Source organism: Lepidochelys kempii, chromosome 1 (assembly GCF_965140265.1).
Source record: "Lepidochelys kempii isolate rLepKem1 chromosome 1, rLepKem1.hap2, whole genome shotgun sequence".
Classification (NCBI taxonomy): domain Eukaryota; kingdom Metazoa; phylum Chordata; order Testudines; family Cheloniidae; genus Lepidochelys; species Lepidochelys kempii.
The window spans coordinates 125,340,498-125,354,999 of record NC_133256.1 but is presented as its reverse complement, the minus strand read 5'-3'; the positions used below and the strand labels follow the sequence as shown (position 1 = coordinate 125,354,999).

At 44.6% G+C, this 14,502-nt stretch overlaps 2 protein-coding genes across 3 annotated transcripts in view; one reads left to right on the top strand and one right to left on the bottom strand.

The window, feature by feature from the left end:
• LOC140914981 (arylsulfatase D-like) overlaps positions 1-9,935 on the top strand; it is a 26,709-nt gene extending 16,774 nt beyond the window's left edge. For both annotated transcript variants that reach the window (XM_073354183.1, XM_073354172.1), the window contains 5 exons: positions 2,217-2,353; positions 2,570-2,704; positions 5,255-5,417; positions 7,602-7,723; positions 8,517-9,935. In XM_073354183.1, the coding sequence (XP_073210284.1) occupies positions 2,217-2,353; positions 2,570-2,704; positions 5,255-5,417; positions 7,602-7,723; positions 8,517-8,887 (928 nt within the window). In that variant the 3' untranslated portion in view covers positions 8,888-9,935. The remainder of the gene's footprint in view (positions 1-2,216; positions 2,354-2,569; positions 2,705-5,254; positions 5,418-7,601; positions 7,724-8,516) is intronic.
• On the bottom strand, positions 9,413-14,502 carry LOC140899399 (uncharacterized). The gene is made up of 3 exons (XM_073315277.1): positions 14,039-14,502; positions 11,828-13,663; positions 9,413-9,416 (listed from the first exon to the last, which is right to left on the bottom strand). The coding sequence occupies exons 2-3, from the start codon at positions 12,949-12,951 to the stop codon at positions 9,413-9,415; spliced, it is 1,128 nt and encodes a 375-aa protein (XP_073171378.1). The 5' UTR covers positions 12,952-13,663; positions 14,039-14,502.

Genomic DNA, 14,502 nt, shown 5'->3' with positions numbered 1-14,502 from the left:
GTGCAAGTGGAGTTTTTTGCATAAGCTGTTAATGTCTCTGGATAATTCTTTTTCAGATATTTTTGAAACACATAAGAAATTTCTGCCTACAAACACATTGCTCACTGACTTGGTTTCTGGAGCCAAGAAAACATGTATGAATGACGTGTTAATGGGGAGAGCATTTTGAGTATTGACAACAAATGAGTACACCACGGATTCGACTTTATTTCAGCAATCCTGGATCTGGAACTACCTGGAGCTTTTCAGATAGGGTAGAGTTTAACCAGGTGACATATGTCACCAAGGACTTGTTTTTCAATTTTTTTATTATTTGCAAAACAACACTGTGTAGCTTCTCCAGCTATCAACCAAACGCTAAAAGATTTTTTCTAACTAAATCTATCTCTTCATATTTATCATGAAAGAATGCTGGGCCAAAGTCCATGGTATCATCTGAGGTGTAAGTCTTCGCAGAATTGGGACCACCTTGTTAACCCACATGGGTGGGATTTTCAAAAGTGCCAGATGATTTAGGCTCATAAGTCCCAGTGAAAATCAGTGGGGTGCATGCTCCAAAATCACTTAAATGCTTTTGAAAAGCTGTAGTGAGAGAATAAGTAATTTGTATGGAGATCTTGTGATGGGCTGCAACCTGATGGCCCATACTCTCCATTGTGCCAGTGAAGAGTGGCACCATTACAGCACAAGACTGCTGCAAATAAAACATGCTTTTTGGCAATCGCTTATTTTTTAGGTTTCCATTATTGTCCCCCCCACACACACACACACTACTATCCTGTCATCCCCTCTTTTAGCTTTCAGGCTGCTCTTTCTCTCTTGCCAGCCCCCCATCTCTGTTAATGGAGGGCTGTTTCTGGTCCAGCGCTACATAATCCAGCAATTCTCCTACAGTGGTTGCCAGGCTATTCTCTCTGTGGCTTATTCTCTTACTCCCTTTCAGACATCTTTTTTTTTTTTAACATAAGAATATAGACTAATTAACCATAGTAAATCTGACTGTTTGATCTATTTGGTCAGGTATCCTGCCTCCTGCAGTGGCTCATCCCCTTTGGTGCTCATCTGGAAGGGAACAAACTACAAAAAGCCCCATGAGACATCCAGATAACTGTACTGTGCTATACATAGCAAATAAAACTTCAGGTAAAAAATTCAGAAGTGCTTAAGTCCCATTTTCAAAAGTGGCATAGACACTTAGGAGCCTGTGTCCTACTGACTTTCAGTGACTTTTAGTCAGTGGTTGGCAACCTGCAGGCCGCATGCGGCCCATCAGGGTAATGTGATTGCGGACCGCGAGACATTTTGCTGACATTGACCATCCTCAGGCCTGGCCCCCTGCAGCTCCCAGTGGCCGCGGTTTGCCGTTCCCAGCCAATGGGAGCTGCGGGAAGTGGTGGGTCGCAGGAACATGCTTGCTCCCACTTCCCACAGCTTCCATTGGCTGGGAATGGTGAACTGCAGCCACTGGGAGCTGTGGGGGGCTGGGCCTGCAGACCGTCAGCATCAGCAAAATGTCTCACGGCCCGCAATCAGATTACCCTGATGGGCTGCATGCAGCCCGCGGGCCGCAGGTTGCCCACCACTGAGTTAGATGCTTAACTTACTTAGGCACTTTTGAAAATTCCTCTAGGCATCTATTTGCATCTTTAGGCATCTAAATACTTTTGTAAGTAAAGGTGCATAAATTGCTTTGAAAATTGGACTTAGAAGCCTCAGTCATAGAGGTGTTTTTTAAAAATTTACCCTTCCTGACTACATGTGATACCTTGAAGTCTGACATTTATTTCTGCCTAACTGTTCTATTATCATGTGTCCCTCTTTTTTCTTTCACCCAGTTTACAGCCTTCCATGGTGCCACGCTCTCTCTTTCTCTTTATTACGGAGTGGAAAATAGCTAAATTTTGTGTTGAGGTAAAGCCCTCTTGTGAGGAGCTTCTGAGATCATTCTCACTAGGGAAATTGTTTTGAAAATATATACTGTTTGGTGCATTGTAATGCAAACCCTTCTGAGGAGAGACATTACCCCCCAAAATAGCTAGTGTCATCCATTGTGCACATTACGAGACAGAATGCTCTGGACGGGCCAAATTAAGGTCAGTGGCATTATGTCAGGATGAATACGGTGCTAGTTATAATGTATGTGTGTACATGTGTGAATGTGAAAGCTTCTAGAATTTTCCAAATGCACAACAAAAATATTCATTTAATTCTTTAAGAAACAAGCATGGACCATTCCTCCTCTTCGTTTCCTTTTTACATGTTCACACACCCCTTTTCACCACGGAGAAATTTCTTGGGAAGAGCAGACACGGCTTATATGGAGACAATGTAGAAGAAATGGATTGGTTGGTGGGTAAGTGTCCTTTATGAAAGAGACTTTCTTTAAATGTATCAGTGTAAAAGTGAAATACTGATATCGACCAAGTTTTTAGAGTCTTAAAAGCTATTAAAGGTTTCTGCAAGGGCTCTGCAAAGCTTTAGTGTTCTGATCATTTTAATTAGATCTTGATCTTTTTGTTTGATTCATAGCAAAGTTTTGACTGTTTTTCTGTCTTTCTTTAATTTACAGGCAAAATTCTTGATGCTATTGACAAGGAAGATTTGAAAAACAACACATTCACGTATTTTGCCTCTGACCATGGAGGACAATTGGAGGCTCAAGAGGGAAAAACTCAGCTAGGTGGCTGGAATGGCATATATAAAGGTAAGAAATATGTTACGATTTCTTTTAAGGTTAGAAATGCAATAGAAAATTAATGTGCTTGACTAACACTGATGGGCTCAATGTGAGTTGGGTCCCATCTGGGGTGAAAAGCTGCTTTCTTCTTCTGAGTCAACAGTGTGCCCTTGTTGCCAAGAAGGCCAATGGCATTTTGGGATGTATAAGTAGGGGCATAGCCAGCAGATCGAGGGACATGATCGTTCCCCTCTATTCGACATTGGTGAGGCCTCATCTGGAGTACTGTGTCCAGTTTTGGGCCCCACACTACAAGAAGAATGTGGAAAAATTGGAGAGAGTCCAGCGAAGGCAACAAAAATGATTAGGGGTCTGGAACACATGAGTTTTATGAGGAGAGGCTGAGGGAACTGGGATTGTTTAGTCTGCAGAAGAGAAGAATGAGGGGGGATTTGATAGCTGCTTTCAACTACCTGAGAGGTGGTTCCAAAGAGGATGGTTCTAGACTATTCTTAGTGGTAGAAGAGGACAGGACAAGGAGTAATGGTCTCAAGTTGCAGTGGGGGAGGTTTAGGTTGGATATTAGGAAAAACTTTTTCACTAGGAGGGTGGTGAAACACTGGAATGCGTTACCTAGGGAGATGGTAGAATCTCCTTCCTTAGAAGTTTTTAACGTCAGGCTTGACAAAGCCCTGGCTGGGATGATTTAATTGGGCATTGGTCCTGCTTTGAGCAGGGGATTGGACTAGATGACTCCTGAGGTCCCTCCCAACCGTGATATTCTATTATTCTATTCCTGGTTCTAGCATAGATGTCATGTGTAACCATGGACAGCAAACTTAATCTCTCTGTGCTCCATCTTGTTTCTCTGAAATGAAGGTATTAACCTTGCCTGTCTCACAATGGTATTGTGAAGCTTGCATAACACCTGTAAATCATTGTGAGTTCCTTGGATGGAAGGCTTCAGAGAAGGGAAAAATATTTGTATTAAAATAGTTATTAACTGATCTTTTGTAGAGAGCGAGGGAAAATCGTAAGGAGAAGTGGTACCAAAAAAAGCTTTCTTCTTTGTGTATACAAACTCTTGACATTCACAAGCTTCAATGGCATTTTATGGAATCATTCCTACTAGATAGTAAATGTGAATGATTTCCATGCAGTCAGACAAATTCAATTATGGTTACTTATTGTACCCCAGAAATCATAGATACATGGGTAATCAGAACAGAAAAGGAAAGGAGGAGTGTGCTGTCCCTCACAGTGACAAGGCAATCACTGCACAGTTTTGTTGCTTTCAGTATACTCTACACAAGACAAATGCTGATCAGAAAGCATGTAAATGTTTTCATTTTTCAAACTGCAGCTTGTATTAATTTTGCAACCTGGCCTGACTTCTAGTGCAGCACTGGCCAAGTACAGAGCCAGGGGCAAAGACTTGAAACTGTGACTCCCTGAGCTGTGGAAATTGTGTTCTACTGAAAGGGAGAGTTTGCCTGCTTTTAGAGAGGGGAAGGAGGAACTTTTCCTAGCTCCTGGCTCTTCCTTATGCAGTTGGACTGTTAAGTGGCTCTGATTGCTGCCATTGAATGGAAGCAGTACTTATAGATTTGGTGAATGAGTCTGATGGGATTTGGAGGGCGAGCAGCGAAAAGACATGGAAACCTGATGGCTATATTGGGTGTACCCAACTGTACCACAGTACACATCTTTTCTTCAGCACATAAGCAATCTGAGCATTCTGATGCTTGATCTGTGTAAAAATCTTATTCTATCTATATCTGTCTTATTCCTGTGTACAATGTGGTTAGGGAAAAACATTTGACTGAAAGTTCAAATAAGGATATATGATAGCTTTTGTATTATTGAGATTCATGTTTCTGGTCTTGAAGTTCTTGGGTAACTTTTTCAAAACCACCTAAGTGACTTTGGAGCCTAAATCTCATTTTCAAAAGTGAAATAGGCACTTAGGTTTTAGACTCCTAAGTGACTAAATCCTACATGCTGAGTCACTTTTGAAAATGTTAGCCCATGTCTAAACAGAACCAATCTGTACTGAAACTCTGAATTAAAATGGGGGATGAGGCTCTTTATATGCTTTTTTAAGACGTATTTCATACCCTTCAGTCTTGTGTTTTCTCAGAGCGTTTCCAGTCTCTCCCTTTTTGCTAGGCCATGGGGCTATTTGGTGTAGGCTCTCAAAAGTTTCATGTCGCCCCATTCTGACCCTACATAAGGATGTAGACTAACAGCTGAGTGCAGGAAGAGCTGTGTGAGGGGAAGAGAGAGAAAATTATTGCCGAAGAACATATATTTGAAAGCTTGCTTGCCCATTTTCCCATCTGTCCCAAGCTGCAAGTCATTGCAACAGACATTAATTACACACACCCTCCCAGTTTGAGGGCGTGTTTGATTTTTACTTTTTGAGTGATTCTGTGCATCCCTCTCGAAGTTTATGAAATCAGAACTTAACCACTGAATTAAACCTTTGCAATGTGCTGCTGCCATCTGTCTCTAATTTCATGCACAAGTCTAATGTCTGTTAATGAGTCATAACTGTTATATGTCACTTTGCTGTAGGTGGAAAAGGCATGGGAGGCTGGGAAGGAGGCATCCGTGTGCCAGGGATACTTAGATGGCCAGGAGTCTTTCCTGCTGACACAGTTATTGATGAACCTACAAGCCTTATGGACATTTATCCCACAGTGGCTCATCTGGGTGGAGGGATAGTGCCCCAGGACAGGTATGGAGACAACAAAGTATATTCACTCCCTATATCTGTAACAACAATATTGCTGCTTATGCTCTTGCTAAACTTTACATTCATTGTGTGGTATGCACACTATGGGTTAGAGCATGTAGTGCATGGGGGTAGGATAGTTGTCAGAACAAGGAAACCGCAGAGAGTATGAAATGAACTATTTAAGGGTATGTCTACAACTGCAATAAAAACCCTGCAGCTGGCCCATGTCAGTTGACTCGAGCTCGCAGGGCTCAGGCTCTGGGGCTATAACATTGCTGTGTAAATGTCTGAGCTTGGAATGGACCCCAGCCTCTGAAACCCTCCCCGCATGATTCTCAGGTCCCAGGTTCTAGCCCAAGCCCAAAAGCCTACAGTGCATGTCACCATGCCTCAGTGAGTCACATCTGAGAACACCAGATTCAGGATAAACTGCTGAGAAATAGGCTGGACTCACCTCCAGCTGCTGGTTATTCAATCATTAGATATTCCAAACCAGTATCAAAAGTAAACTTCTGTCTCACCACACTGGTTAAAAAGAAGTCAAAAATGCAGTCTCCGCAGGCATTTCAGCCCTTATTTCACCACCCAGACACTAGACTTTATGATGAGTGGTTATTGAAAACCAATTTCATTAAACAAAGGGTTCTTCTGATCGCAAGAGATCAGCCACATACCCAGATCAATATATAACTCAGATCCTACCCAAGAATCATACTGTTGCCAATCCTTTAGTATCTAATATCTAAATGTTTATTTATAAGAGAAAAGAAGGAGAGTTAAAGTAGTCAAATAAATTATATACATACATTGAAAAGTTCTTGGATCAGCTTTTGTTCTTGGATCAGACAGCTGGCTTGTAAAGTCTCTGGTAACTTCCAAACGACTGGAAGGTCCTCAGTCCCCTGGTTGGAATGCTCCTTTTAGTGTAAGTCCATAGCCCAGAGATCAGAGCAGGAAAGAGGCAAAATGGAGATGCTTCCAGGGTCCTTTATACCTTCTCCCATGTGGAGGGACTGTTCTCAGTCTTAGTTTGTGGAAAATTAGGGGCACAAGGTGGAGTCCAGGGTCACATGAGCTTGTCACATGCCCTTGCATGCCTTGATGACTCATAGGAGCCATTACCCATATTCTGGCTCAAGCATCCACAGGAAGGCTTACCGGGTGGGAACAAGCTTCTTCTGTGGCCCATTGTGATATTTAAGTGTTCTTTAATGGGCCATCACCTTGAATAGCTCATTCACAATGTGCTGGCCAGACTGGACGTAAATTACCTTGTGGGTGTTATCCCAGGAGCAAACACATTTGAAATCTAGATCTATGTAGCCAGTATTCATAACTTCAGGTACAAAATGATACATGCGCATAAACAGGATAATCCTACTCATCAAATCATAACTTTTCCATTTACACCTTACATGATATACTTTGTATAAGATTTGTTGCAACTGTCCAACGAGTGGCAATATTAATTATATAAACAGTCATGCTCTAGTCATACAGCACCACAGTGCAATTTTACAGCCCCGCAGCCCGAGTTCCGCTTGCCCAAGTCAACTGATAGGGGCCAGCCCTGGGTGTTTTATTGCAGTGTAGAACTCTGAATGGGGAGGCCATCCCCCGAATGCCACACTGCTCTTAATTGCAGAAGTGTCAGAAATATACACGCCGGGGTAATATTTTCAAAAGCACCTAAGTGCCTTAAAAATGGGACTCTTAAGTTACATAGGAAAGAAAAAATTATTCATCAGTGTTATTACAAGAAAACTATTAAATACTAATTTAGGCCCCAAATCAGGGATGCACTTATGTGCTTAAATCCACCCCTATTCAGGAAAGCGTGCTTAAGTGCTGTTCTCTTTAGGGATGCTTTCCTGAATAGGGGTCTTAGTTTTCCATAAGAACTAATTCTTTGTAAAAACTGTTTGTGTACTATTCAATAGGATAAGTCTGAATTTTTGTTTTAGAAAGCATTTTATTTAGGGATTTACAGTATTTGCTTAACTTTTCTCTAATAGCTGTTCTAAACGTAGGCCACATGCAGCAGGGAAATTATAAACATATAAACATGTAAACCATCTGTAGACGTAGTGCCAGTGGCACTAAGAATTTTTTACTGCAGAGTGAGTAATAAATACAATATTTATTGTCCCAGTTTGGTGACTTCTCTTATCTCCATCACATTAGGGTAGTTGATGGCCGGAACCTGATGCCTTTACTACAAGGAAAAGTTCAACAGTCAGAGCATGAGTTCATGTTTCACTACTGTGGGTCATACTTACACGCGGTGCGATGGCACCAAAAGGACAGTGAGTATAGACATTCTCCCCATGATGGATACAAACTCTAGCAAATATTTTCTCCTCATAGAAGCAGTCATCATAGCAACCACTAACTGATTTTTTTTTTTTTTTTTTGCAATAATACTTAGGCCAGGTCTACACTGGCAACTGAATAACAAAACTTTTGTCTTTCAGAGGTGTTAAAAAAAACACACACACCCCAAAAGACAAAAGTTTTGCCAACAACAAGCGCTGGTGTGAACAGTGCTTTGTTGGCAGGAGCACTCTCCTGCCGACAATGCTAATGCCGCTTTTTTTGTTGGCAGGAGAGTCGACAAACAGCAGCTACACTGCTCGACTTTTAGCGGCACAGCTGTAGCGACATAGCTGTGTCACTAAAAGTTGCATAGTGTAGACATAGCCTCAGTGAAGTTCTCTGTGCTTGGCCCAAGTTCTGTGGAACCTATGGATTGACTCCTGAGGTTCTTGGTAAGTCAGAACTGTCATGGAAGTTGTAGTGATGTCTAATGCCAGCAGAAGGTGCACCACAACAAAGGACTCTTTGCAATCAACATAGAGAAAAGATGTAAGTGGAAGTTTAATGAAAACACCTACTGTACCATCCTACAGACGTTTTCATCTCCACAACATCTAGTGCTTTCAAAATCAGTATCTGTTCTGAAGGACTTTAAGAAGCCTTGTAACCTTGTGTGTTTTCGTTGGTAAATGTCTTTGTATTCCTTCAAGGAGCACTCTCAAATACCAGAGTGCTATGTTGTACTCATCATTTAGTCCCTATATCTGATTTCTCTCCTGGCAGGTGGGGCACTGTGGAAGGCTCATTATGTGACCCCAATATTCCATCCAGAGGGTGCTGGAGCGTGTTACGGAAGAGGAATTTGCCCTTGTTTTGGGGAAGGTGTAACCCATCATGACCCTCCTTTACTCTTTGATCTCTCCAGAGACCCTTCCGAGGCCAAACCTCTATCACCTGGCACTGAGCCCCTGTTTGACACAGTAATAAGCAGAATAGAAAGAGCTGTTCAGGAGCATCGCCAGACACTGACTCCAGTCCCACAACAGCTCTCTTTGTACAACGTTATGTGGAAGCCCTGGCTGCAGCCGTGCTGTGGGACATTCCCGTTTTGCTGGTGTGATAAAGAAGGTGACAGTGCACACCCTGCTCTGTAAAATAGGTGGTTGTTCATAAAACCCTGCAACTGTGAATGCTCTGGTGCAGTCAACTTGTAATAACATCATTTCTGAAAAATCATGTTTCTTTTGGGCCAAATTATACCTAAAATATGCCTCTCTGGGGAGCAAAGAGGCCTTAAGTGAGGACGAGGGGGTTATGGTAGCGCTTTCTCCCATTTACTCTCCACTACTGGCTAGGTGCATAAAGCGCACTCCATGTACACATGGAATAGTACCTGGAGAGACTTGTGCCTTCCAATATGTATTTAGGAGCCTCACTTTAGGCACCCAGGTCTGAATATTTTGGCCATAAGGCATCCAGGCACAGTGGATTCTGTGTTACAATTACTTCCGTTTCCCAGCACATCACTGCCTCGCAGAGGTATAACTCCATTCTCTGTTGGGCGTTTAGCTATAGATAAATATTTGAAACCGTCAGAGAGATATACACAAGAAAAAGTAAAATTGGCTTAGGAAAGAACCGACTGCAATTTTTCAACAGCTTTTGAACAAACTACGGCTTTAACTGGATAACAGTAAAGTTAAATAATCATGCACGCCAGAAAGCAGAATGTTGCTCTTTAAGATTTTTTTTTTTATTGTCATTTGCACAATCATTACTAAAAGTAGCTTTTGGTTGGTGAGCAAAGGGTCCTGTTCTAGATTGTAACTGGCAGTTTTACTGATAAATGACACTAATAAAAATGTATAAAATAAATAAACTTACTTTATATGTTTACGGTCATCTTGGGTAAAGAAGTATGGTGATCGTTGGTGGGATTTACCACTTCAGTTAGTGAACAAGAAAAAAAATCATAGTTTGGAGAAATCTACGTAATGTAATATAATAAGCAAATATCTAAGTGAATGAGGTGCTGTTCCGTAAAGGATTCAGCAATACTTGGTCAGTTTCATCCTTGGTGTAACTCCATTCAGATTCACCGCGACAAATTTGACCCATGGCTCCTGCTGAAGTAGAAGCCTGTCATTTTAGTGCCTAGTTTTGTTGGATCATATTAAAGAAGTTCTGTATTAAAATCACAAATGAGTTTGATTCCCCAGAGTTTAAATTCCAGGGTATTACTAATTAAGAGGTCTCTTGGTTTTTGGTACTGTTTCTCTCCCTCTATGTGTGAAACTTGCAAGCTGCTAACTGTGTTCATAGAATCATAGAATATCAGGGTTGGAAGGGACCCCAGAAGGTCATCTAGTCCAACCCCCTGCTCAAAGCAGGACCAATTCCCAGTTAAATCATCCCAGCCAGGGCTTTGTCAAGCCTGACCTTAAAAACCTCTAAGGAAGGAGATTCTACCACCTCCCTAGGTAACGCATTCCAGTGTTTCACCACCCTCTTAGTGAAAAAGTTTTTCCTAATATCCAATCTAAACCTCCCCCACTGCAACTTGAGACCATTACTCCTCGTTCTGTCATCTGCTACCATTGAGAACAGTCTAGAGCCATCCTCTTTGGAACCCCCTTTCAGGTAGTTGAAAGCAGCTATAAAATCCCCCCTCATTCTTCTCTTCTGCAGGCTAAACAATCCCAGCTCCCTCAGCCTCTCCTCATAACTCATGTGTTCCAGTCCCCTAATCATTTTTGTTGCCCTTCGCTGGACTCTCTCCAATTTATCCACATCCTTCTTGAAGTGTGGGGCCCAAAACTGGACACAGTACTCCAGATGAGGCCTCACCAATGTCGAATAGAGGGGAACGATCACGTCCCTCGATCTGCTCGCTATGCCCCTACTTATACATCCCAAAATGCCATTGGCCTTCTTGGCAACAAGGGCACACTGCTGACTCATATCCAGCTTCTCGTCCACTGTCACCCCTAGGTCCTTTTCCGCAGAACTGCTGCCTAGCCATTCGGTCCCTAGTCTGTAGCTGTGCATTGGGTTCTTCCGTCCTAAGTGCAGGACCCTGCACTTATCCTTATTGAACCTCATCAGATTCCTTTTGGCCCAATCTTCCAATTGGTCTAGGTCCTTCTGTATCCTATCCCTCCCCTCCAGCGTATCTACCACTCCTCCCAGTTTAGTATCATCCGCAAATTTGCTGAGAGTGCAATCCACACCATCCTCCAGATCATTTATGAAGATATTGAATAAAACCGGCCCCAGGACCGACCCCTGGGGCACTCCACTTGATACCGGCTGCCAACTAGACATGGAGCCATTGATCACTACCCGTTGAGCCCGACAATTTAGCCAGCTTTCTACCCACCTTATGGTGCATTCATCCAGCCCATACTTCCTTAACTTGCTGACAAGAATACTATGGGAGACCGTGTCAAAAGCTTTGCTAAAGTCAAGAAACAATACATCCACTGCTTTCCCTTCATCCACAGAACCAGTAATCATAAAAGGCGATTAGATTAGTCAGGCATGACCTTCCCTTGGTGAATCCATGCTGGCTGTTCCTGATCACTTTCCTCTCATGCAAGTGCTTCAGGATTGATTCTTTGAGGACCTGCTCCATGATTTTTCCAGGGACTGAGGTGAGGCTGACTGGCCTGTAGTTCCCAGGATCTTCCTTCTTCCCTTTTTTAAAGATTGGCACTACATTAGCCTTTTTCCAGTCATCCGGGACTTCCCCGGTTCGCCACGAGTTTTCAAAGATAATGGCCAGTGGCTCTGCAATCACAGCCGCCAATTCCTTCAGCACTCTCGGATGCAACTCGTCCGGCCCCATGGACTTGTGCACGTCCAGCTTTTCTAAATAGTCCCTAACCGCCTCTATCTCCACAGAGGGCTGGCCATCTCTTCCGCATTTTGTGATGCCCAGCGCAGCAGTCTGGGAGCTGACCTTGTTAGTGAAAACAGAGGCAAAAAAAGCATTGAGTACATTAGCTTTTTCCACATCCTCTGTCACTAGGTTGCCTCCCTCATTCAGTAAGGGGCCCACACATTCCTTGGCTTTCTTCTTGTTGCCAACATACCTGAAGAAACCCTTCTTGTTACTCTTGACATCTCTGGCTAGCTGCAGCTCCAGGTGCGATTTGGCCCTCCTGATAACATTCCTACATGCCCGAGCAATATTTTTATACTCTTCCCTGGTCATATGTCCAACCTTCCACTTCTTGTAAGCTTCTTTTTTATGTTTAAGATCCGCTAGGATTTCACCATTAAGCCAAGTTGGTCGCCTGCCATATTTACTATTCTTTCGACTCATCGGGATGGTTTGTCCCTGTAACCTCAACAGGGATTCCTTGAAATACAGCCAGCTCTCCTGGACTCCTTTCCCCTTCAAGTTAGTCCCCCAGGGGATCCTGGCCATCCGTTCCCTGAGGGAGTCGAAGTCTGCTTTCCTGAAGTCCAGGGTCCGTATCCTGCTGCTTACCTTTGTTCCCTGCGTCAGGATCCTGAACTCAACCAACTCATGGTCACTGCCTCCCAGATTCCCATCCACTTTTGCTTCCCCCACTAATTCTACCCGGTTTGTGAGCAGCAGGTCAAGAAAAGCACCCCCCCTAGTTGGCTCCTCTAGCACTTGCGCCAGGAAATTGTCCCCTACGCTTTCCAAAAACTTCCTGGATTGTCTATGCACCGCTGTATTGCTCTCCCAGCAGATATCAGGAAAATTAAAGTCACCCATGAGAATCAGGGCATGCGATCTAGTAGCTTCCGTGAGCTGCCGGAAGAAAGCCTCATCCACCTCATCCCCCTGGTCCGGTGGTCTATAGCAGACTCCCACCACTACATCACTCTTGTTGCACACACTTCTAAACTTAATCCAGAGACACTCAGGTTTTTCTGCAGTTTCGTACCGGAGCTCTGAGCAGTCATACTGCTCCCTTACATACAGTGCTACTCCCCCACCTTTTCTGCCCTGCCTGGCCTTCCTGAACAGTTTATAACCATCCATGACAGTACTCCAGTCATATGAGTTATCCCACCAAGTCTCTGTTATTCCGATCACGTCATAGTTCCTTGACATCACCAGGACCTCCAGTTCTCCCTGCTTGTTTCCAAGGCTTTGTGCATTTGTATATAAGCACTTGAGATAACCTGTTGATCGCCCCTCATTGCCAGTATGAGGCAGGAGCCCTCCCCTCACAGACATTCCTGCCTGTGCTTCCTCCCGGTATCCCGCTTTCCCACTTACCTCAGGGCTTTGGTCTCCTTCCCCCGGTGAACCTAGTTTAAAGCCCTCCTCACTAGGTTAGCCAGCCTGCTGGCAAAGATGCTCTTCCCTCTCTTCGTAAGATGGAGCCCGTCTCTACCCAGCACTCCTCCTTCATGGAACACCATCCCATGGTCAAAGAAACCAAAGCCTTCTCTCCGACACCATCTGCGTAGCCATTCGTTGACTTCCACGATTCGACGCTCCCTACCTAGGCCTTTTCCTTCCACGGGGAGGATGGACGAGAACACCACTTGCACCTCCAACTCCTTTATTCTTCTTCCTAGAGCCACATAGTCCGCAGTGATCCGCTCAAGGTCATTCTTGGCAGTATCATTGGTGCCCACGTGGAGAAGCAGGAAGGGGTAGCGATCCGAGGGCTTGATGAGTCTCGGCAGTCTCTCCGTCACATCACGAATCTTAGCCCCTGGCAAGCAGCAGACTTCTCGGTTTTCCCGGTCAGGGCGGCAGATAGATGACTCAGTCCCCCGGAGGAGAGAGTCCCCGACCACCACCACCCGCCTTCTCCTCTTGGGGGTGGTGGTCGTGGAACCCCCAACCTCAGGACAGCGCATCTCATGCCTTCCAACCAGCGGAGTCTCCTTCTGCTTTCTCGCCCCAGACATATCTGGTCCACTCTCCGCAACGATACCTGTGGAGAGAACATGAAAGCGGTTAGTTACCTGTGTCTGTGTTACTGGAACCCGGACATTCCGCTTACCTCTTCTGGAGGTCACATGTTGCCAAGCTTCTTCACTGGTCTCTTGGCTCCTCTGTGCAACCTGCTCTATATCTGTAGAGCTTTGTGCCCCTAGAAGCCTATCCTGAGTTTCGTCCAGGAAATCCTCAGTTTCCCGTATGCAACGCAGGGTTGTTATCTGTTGCTCCAGACCTTCAATCTTCTCTTCCAATATGGAGACCAGCTTGCACTTTGTACAGACAAAGTCGCTTCTGTCCTGTGGAAGAAAGACAAACATGGCACATCCAGTGCAGGTCACAACAGCTGAACCCCCCCCTTCCATATCACCTTCCTACTATGAGCTTCCTCAGAGCAGTTTGCAAGACGTAAGCCTCACTGGGCTCCCTCCAGGCGAACTCCCAGGCAAACTCCTGCTGTGTGCTGCTCTGCTGTCCCCGCTGCTCAGCTGGTTCGCGAAGCTCTGGCTATTTTTAAACAGCCAGGCTTCCCTGTCGCAAACAAACAGACACCCTACTGCCCGCCCCCTGCAGGCTAGCAGCCAATCAGACACTCACTCAGGCTCTCACACTGCCCCCCCAGCAAACACACGCTCGGATACTTCCTCAGCAAGCAAACAAACACAGACTCGGATACTTACCAGTCCCAGGCAAACTCCTGCTGTGTGCTGCTCTGCTGTCCCCGCTGCTCAGCTGGTTCTCCGCCACTCAGCTGGTTCGCGAAGCTCTGGCTATTTTTAAACAGCCAGGCTTCCCTGTCGCAAACAAACAGACACCCTACTGCCCGCCCCCTGC

Coding starts and splice junctions, on each gene's coding strand:
- LOC140899399 (XM_073315277.1), bottom strand. CDS start 12,951: ATGTCTGTGAGGGGAGGGCTCCTGCCTCATACTGGCAATGAGGGGCGA.